At 41.6% G+C, this 7481-nt stretch overlaps 1 protein-coding gene across 1 annotated transcript in view; it reads right to left on the bottom strand.

Annotated features, from left to right (window-relative positions):
* The window catches only part of LOC109303288 (SAM domain-containing protein SAMSN-1-like), a 187674-nt gene that overhangs the window by 100803 nt on the left and 79390 nt on the right, over positions 1-7481 (bottom strand). Inside the window, exon 7 of the mRNA XM_019525469.1 lies at positions 3734-3802. Within this exon, the coding sequence (XP_019381014.1) occupies positions 3734-3802 (69 nt within the window). The remainder of the gene's footprint in view (positions 1-3733; positions 3803-7481) is intronic.

Genomic DNA, 7481 nt, shown 5'->3' with positions numbered 1-7481 from the left:
AAAGATATCAGATTCACCCAAAGAACCTTGTCTGCCTAGATACTATTGACAAATTTAAATGCTAATTGAACAATAGTTCTCAGAGGCAGACGCTCCTGCAGCTGACTTACTTAAGGAGTTTAGCATGGATATTCTGTATTTCTATAGAGAACAATCTCTTTTCTACGGTCAAATGTCAGTAATTCATGTGATAATTGCCTTTCAGTCACAGCCAGCAAAAGTAAATATACATGAAAAATAAAAAAGGATAAATCCCCAATATGTTTTACAATGGTGGATTTTCTGTCACAGTGGTAACCATAATTTATAATTATTCATTATGGTAAATGTAATGGGCCTTATTTTCTGTTATTGTAAATAGATGCAGCTCTTTGATTTCAGTGGTGTTTCATCCACACATACCAGCAGAGAACTGGCCTAGTGTGTCAACAGATTTTGTAAAATTACAAATAATTAACTGCCACTGCTATTATTATCAGAAAGTAGAAACACAGAGACCTTTGTTGAACTCTCCCCAGCAAACAGGCTACACATTATGGCTCGTTTCTATTTTCTTACATACATAATCTGTAGTCAAAAATTAAAACAAGAAAGCCTGCATCAGTACTGCCCGCAGAGTCTGTTATATGCAGTTATATTTCTTAGAGCTTGATCTTGAGAGATTCTGGGCTTCATTAGCCCTCGCTTCGGTTACAGGGTTTTCAGGGTCTCAGTAATAGTCAGGAAAAGCCACTTATGGAGCACTTCGTATACACAGAATATGGTGAAGCATCCAACATGACACACATTCAGGAAGCACAGCATACATTAATCTTATCAATATGGATTCCCATACTTCTGAGACAGTACTTCAGATGTTATTGTACTGAGGCTTGAGAGTTACATACACAGAAATAAGTAACTATTGAGAGTACTATGGAAAAGCAAAGGGTTGTTTTTAGGTAGCATATACACTGGGAGATTACTTGCTCTTGCTGCAACAACAGAGGCCCTTGGTAAACTCACCGTCCCCTCAATCCCAAGCAAGTGGAAGCAGAGTTAAAACAGAAGTTAATTTGCAAACTTAATGATTGCTCTTGCAGAAGGGGCATAGAGTTTGAGAAATGGACAGGGGTAAAGGGCTGAAAAAATAATGGAGAAAAGATTACAGACTAAATAGGTTCTTGAGATGTAATAGAGTACTGGAAATTGGGTTGAACCAAGCATGACCTAGCAAAATAAAAGAAAGAGTTTACATAACTAAGAACATGTCATCAGAATACCGTCTGCAAGATGAAAAGCATTTCAATATTTTTCATCGTATATTTATGTATTTGGGCATTAGAAACCAGCTTTGCATCCAATGTTAATGAACATAGATCCATTGACTTCAGTGGACCTATACCCAATTTACTTCAGCTGAGGGTCTGGTCTTATAGTTCCTTGCAATAAACCAGTGAGAGGTTCAAAACTGTGCATTTCATTTCTTGGTGTGAATGTTGGGCCCAGACTAAATGCAGGTAGAATTAGAAATAGGGGAAAAAGCCAGGGTACCCTTTAGGCTGTTCAGCTTCACGAAGTTGGCTTACCACAGAATAGAAATAGAGCATTTCATTCCATTGTCTTGCACTTTGTGAATTCACTTTTCAAAAAGAGTGCCAAAGTGTGTATGGAATCAGAATACACAAGCAGAAAATTATGATAGCATCCATTTCCTACTACTATGCGAAGACAAGGTGGAATCAAGCCATGGATATTGGGTCTGGAGATTTGACCTTGGATTTTTGTTTTGGGGACATTAAAAGAAAATCTGCATATAAGCTACTCACGTAATTTTACTGATGGGTAAACTGTAATCCTCTTTGTTTTAAAAACATTTGTTGGGCAGTATCTAATGTTAATTAAATGTCCTTAAATAATAAATATAATGGATGTCTTTTGTAGGCACAAATAACCATTGAATACCTAGAATTTATTGACAAAAAAGCGCTTTCAAAATGTCTGTAGTTTTAGTTTTAGTTTACCTAAGCATCCAAAATGAAATGTATATCTGACTAAAGGCAACCCCTGTTTAGTGCTCTTAATTCGCTTCTGAAAAAACGAGTGTTAAGTGAAACTAGCGTTAGGTGAAACTGAAAGTTTTTGATCACCCAAGATGGTGACTGTGTTTTTAATGACCCAAGATGGTGAATGTGAGCATTATAACGAAACTCACTGAGCGCTAAGTGGAATCACATGTCACTTTAAAATGAGCCTTATAGCGAAATAGCGCTAAGTGAAACAGCGTTAAGCAGGGGTTGCCTGTATCTAAATAGAGACATTTTCTTGTTCTCTGTCACTGCAATGACTGATGGCCTTGTCACCCTTGCTTTAACTTATAGCATGTTGTAGAGTCTTGTGTACCTTCTAGTTGTGTATGAGTTTGAAGTCACAATTCTGAGGAATTCTTGATTCAAAATTGGTTTGCAAATCAATGGATTAGATTTGATGACTCGGGGAGTCCCTTCCAGTCCCTACATTCCTATGACCTTTGACTTGGACTTGAATTAAATTTAAAGTAAATTATGATAGAGAGTAAACCTAGAGTAATTTTTGTGTTCTTAAATTATAATCTTACCATGAAAAATATTTTTATAATATTTCTTGGAAAATATTGGTAATCTGCAATGTTGCTTCCAAGTTAGATTATATACATTTAAATAATACGCTGTGATAAAAAAATGGCTTTTCTAAAAAAATTATGCAGTAAAATAATCTATATAAAATAGTCCAAATTGTATTAAGAGAGTTGGGATAACGCATCTCTCATAAAGAATTGCTAAAGCAATGTTCAAGCATGTGTCATGCAGATACTAGATGAATTTCTTTTGTACATCTCTGCCCATGAAATTCAGATCCCTACTTTTTTAACTTTGAACTTCCACCAACTCAGAACCTACCATTTGGCAACGAAGCATGGTTAGGGCTGGACTTAGCTATTCTTTCCTTGTGGAATCTCACTGCAGGAATTAGACATTTTTTTCCATAGAGAAGAAAGCAATTCCATGATTATTACTCCAGAATTGGAAAGAGGTCTAAGTTTTGGGAACTCTTATCAAGTAAAGAAAATCAATAATCCATTTTTTCATAGATTTCATAGACATTAGGTCTGGAAGGGACCTCGCAAGATCATCAGGTCCAGGGGCAGGAAGTCAGCTGGAGTCAGATCACCCCAGCAAGTTAAGCAACCAGGCATTTCTTAAAGGTATTCAGAATAGGTGCTTGCACTACTTCTGGGGGGGAAGTCTATTCCAGACTCTGGAGACTTGGACGGTAAAGAAGTTTTTCCTTATGTCCAGTCTAAAACCATCTTTCAGCAGTTTGTGACCATTAGACCTTGTCATCCTGTGGGGTGCTCTGGTGAACAGGCATTCCCCCAGCTCCTGATGCACACCCCTTATATACTTATAGGCTGCCACCAAGTCACCCCTGATCCTGTGCTTCTCCAGGCTGAAGAGTCCCACGGCTCTCAGTCTCTCCTCATAAGTAAGCACTTTGCTCTCTTGTCCTCTAATCATGCACGTGACTCTTCTCTGGGCTCTCTCAAGCTTCTCTACATCCTTTCTAAAGTGTGGAGCCCAGAATTGGATACAGTACTCCAGTTGCCACCTCACCAAGGCTGAGTAAAGTGGGAGGATGACTTCTTGGGACTTGCTTGGGTCTTTCTGCATGTACACCTCTAAATAAAAGTAGAAAGGTTTTCATAACAACTTACCATTTCACTGTTGCTAGACCCGCTTGGACTTGGGGCTTGGGGTGGAATCCATTGCTCATAATTCACCACCTTGACCATAAGGACAGTACACAAAAAACAGCCAAAACAGCAATGTTAACAGCAATGTTACAAAACAAAAGGCTGAGAGAGATGCAATTTTCCACATTATACTGTATATATATAAAACCAGTGCCTCTCACTTAAACACAGCTTGACATCCAACTGCCTTCTGATTTATCCAAAATGCTTATTTCATCAAGTGTCTCCAAACTTACAACTGTTTCTCCTTTCTGTGAATCACACTTGGAGGGACAGTAGAATATAAGAGCAGATCATGCGTTAGCCCAGTGACAGAGCTGTAAATTACTATGCGCTCAAGTTTAATTCTAGGTCTCCATTCCTTACTCCCTTGGCAATAGCGGGTGGGAATGCCCTACATGGAGAAGCAGATTTTTCATCCTAGCTAAAGAAGGAAAGTCAAAATGGATTCCCACAGAAGGTCTCATTCAAACAGGCAGAACCTTCTGGGTGAGAGTTTGAATGGGGTTAAAAACACAGAGAAAGAGTCAGGGATCTCATAGCTCTCTGAAGCAAGAAAAGAACAGATCATGTGCCTTTGTTGTTTGTCCATAATCTGCTCCTTTGGTCACAATGTCCTCATGACAGGAACATCAGGAGAAAACACTCTCCTGGTGCACTGATGCAGTCCCTGGTGGGTAAGCCTGACAGTGCTTATAGCTTATCAGTGAAAGTAATGAACAGTAGCCCTTTTTTCTTCATGAATATGAATGACACTTTGAAGGCTGAATGCAACCTAAGAATTTACGTGAGAAATGAGGCATGAAACATTTTTGAAAATGTATTAGCCCAAAGACTGTATTACTTCATATTTTATATCCTTCCCAATATGCTACAAAGAGTTTGAGTCATCAAGTGAGCCCTGCCAGAGATGAACAAACAAGAACAAGCATATGAAAATAAATGCAGAGTAAAGCTTCCATGTGATACTCTTGATGGTATGCTATAATTATCATAGTGCCATTCATGCCACTCTCCCTCAAATTGTATTTTCATTGCATTTGTCCCTGTTTTCAGAGATTTACATGTAGCCTTAGGTGAAATAAAGCATCAGGTTGCAGAATGCAGAGAGATTTAAGTTTCAAGGGCATTCAGAGAAGTCCATTTGGCTGTTTTTAAGTTGAAGGAGAAAAAAATATCCCCAAATGTTTGCTTATTTTTTTCACCCTTCCTATGCAATTTGTCTCTAAACAAAAATGGAAGCAGACAACGATCATAATGGTCCAGAAGGTTACAAGGCAATTCTACGAATGTTACCCTGAGCCTGGCACTCTGAGGAAAGCGAGCTTCAGGGGTAGTGAGTGCCAAACACATGTGTTGTTTTAAAAAAGTACCACAGTCCAATTTTTTCAAAACTGGCTTCTCAAAAATCAGAGCCAATAGGTATGAAGCTGCCAACAAAATGCAGAGGTTCCTAGGCCATGCATTTCCCTTTTAACTCAGTTTATGGACTTCTAGACCAGGTCCAAAGCATTTCACACACAACAGGAGTTGCCAAATTAGAGGCAAGCTAATAACTGCTATCTCGCCTTTTGGTAGGGTATTTTAAAGACTTCCAGAAAAACTCCTCGACTGAAGAGTAAAATAAGGCTTGCATCTTTTTTATGATGCCCGAGAAAGAGCTCTTAAAGCTCCATTCAGGAATAAGTCAAAGACTGCTACTGAGGTGTGAGGGACCACTACTGTTAATCCACTTGAATGGTTGGGAGTGATAGGAAAAGGGGAAGTGTGACCTAAATACAGATCCAAAATCTTGCTGCACTCAAGTGGAGGCAGAGGCCAAAGGTATTTCCCGGTATTTGACAATAAGGAGGGAGTTGAATAGAAAAAGAGATCAGTCATCTCAGCAAGGAGAGGAAGGAGCCTTTGCCTTGCCACATACACATACTCTTCTTGGAGAAGGACACTGGGCATATAGATGCACCACAAGCATATTGTCATGACAGAGTTGTGAGGTGAGGCAGGAGAGCCAGGATCAAAGTATTTGATCACCCATTGACCCCTCATCCCCCTTCCTCCCATAGATTCTCTGGCTTCTCCTCACTGTAATGGACTTCCTCCAATCTAGGTAGAGGTGGGTGTGCTCTATCCATTGTCTCATTCCAGATACCCTCAGGGTGACGGGTTTGTACTTTTGAGAGAAACATCCCAAAAGAATTGTTTTGTGGACTGAATTCAGAAAGCCCACACAGGAGCCTTCTTTGGAGCGTAATGTTTTCACTAAGCAAAATATGCTACGGTAAAACAAAGTTTATCAAAGTGTCTGTGCTCAAATTACTGCTTTTAGCAAGTTCTTATGGATATTACTGGCTTTGGGATACAGGCAGTCCTCGATTTACAACGTTTCGAGTTACGTTTCGCACTTACAACATTTATAAATTGACACCCCATTTCAACCTTCTGACGGCAGTTTCGACTTTACAATGCTTGATCTACGCGATGCCAGAACAAGTTCGCTGCGTCGCCCGTCTCCCTGGAGAACATCTGTCCAAACTTCCTTGGACACTTTCTTTAAGAAAGCAGACAAGACTTCAGAAAAACCTGCAGCCAAGACTCCTGAGGAGACTCCAGCCAAGAACCCTTCAAAAAGTCTAGCAAAGTCACCTCGAAGTCCTTCCAAATCAATATGAATGCTATTTACAATATGAATGCTATTTACAATATAAATACATTAATGTAGCTATATTACTCATCTATAATTGATTGAGTACATAATTCTAGGTTATCTTTGGTGAAAGCAGGGCATTGGGCCTTGGTTCAGGAACCAATCCCCCATTTATAACATTGTTTCCTATGGTAAAAATTGGTTCCCAGTAACAACATTTCGACTTAAGATGCGGTTTTCAGGAACCAATTGTGTCGTAAGTCTGAGGACTGCCTGTATTTGGGGTGAGATCCATGTGCTGGTGTAAATTAGCATACTTCAGGTGCATCTCACAAGATGTTTACTGTGGAGTAAAGTAATTAGCTCATCAGTAAATGGCCCTATTAGGCTGCAAGAAACTAAATTAAGTCCACAGCATGGTAGTCCTTGTAAATACAAGTACTTTCCTTCTACAGAGTCCTTTTACTCTGCAGCAGTGCAGGTATAGATTCTGATGCACTCAGTTGGGACACGAGGGTGCTTCAGCGTGGGAGCTGCCTGCTGGCTAGCCCTCCACTGAAGCATCCTCATGCCCCAGCCAGCCCCTCTGCACCACATTGAGCCCGTTCAGAGCAGCCACGGGCTGGCAGGCTGACCCCCTGGATCAATGTTCTCTCTAAGGAGCAGTGGTCTATGAGTGCGCCGCCTTGGTCCGTAAGCGCACAGCCTCGGTCCATGAGTGCGCCACCTCGGTCCGGCGTGGGACACTTACTGAAGGGGGCTGAGGTCTGGGGGCCGGAGGCTGGGGCCTGGGGCCTGGGGCCAGGGGCTGAAGCCAGGGGCCAGGGGCTGGGGCCCAGGGGCCAGGGACCGGAGCCAGGGGCCAGGGGCCAGAGCTGGAGCTGGGAGCTGGGGGCCAGGGGTTAAAGCCAGGGGCCGGTGGCTGGAGGTTGGGGCCGGGGGCCGGAAGCCAGGGGCTGGGGCCAGGGACCAGGGACTGGAGCCAGAGCCTGGCGCGGGCTCCGCCAGTTCTAGGGAAGTGCTCTGCTCCCCTGCTTCAGGGCTGGGGAGTGGAGCACTTCCCCG

This window comes from Gavialis gangeticus, unplaced genomic scaffold, assembly GCF_001723915.1.
Source record: "Gavialis gangeticus isolate Ggan-Ray unplaced genomic scaffold, GavGan_comp1, whole genome shotgun sequence".
Taxonomy (NCBI): domain Eukaryota; kingdom Metazoa; phylum Chordata; order Crocodylia; family Gavialidae; genus Gavialis; species Gavialis gangeticus.
The sequence above is the reverse complement of the archived record's forward strand: the minus strand, read 5'-3'. Positions and strand labels throughout refer to the sequence as shown.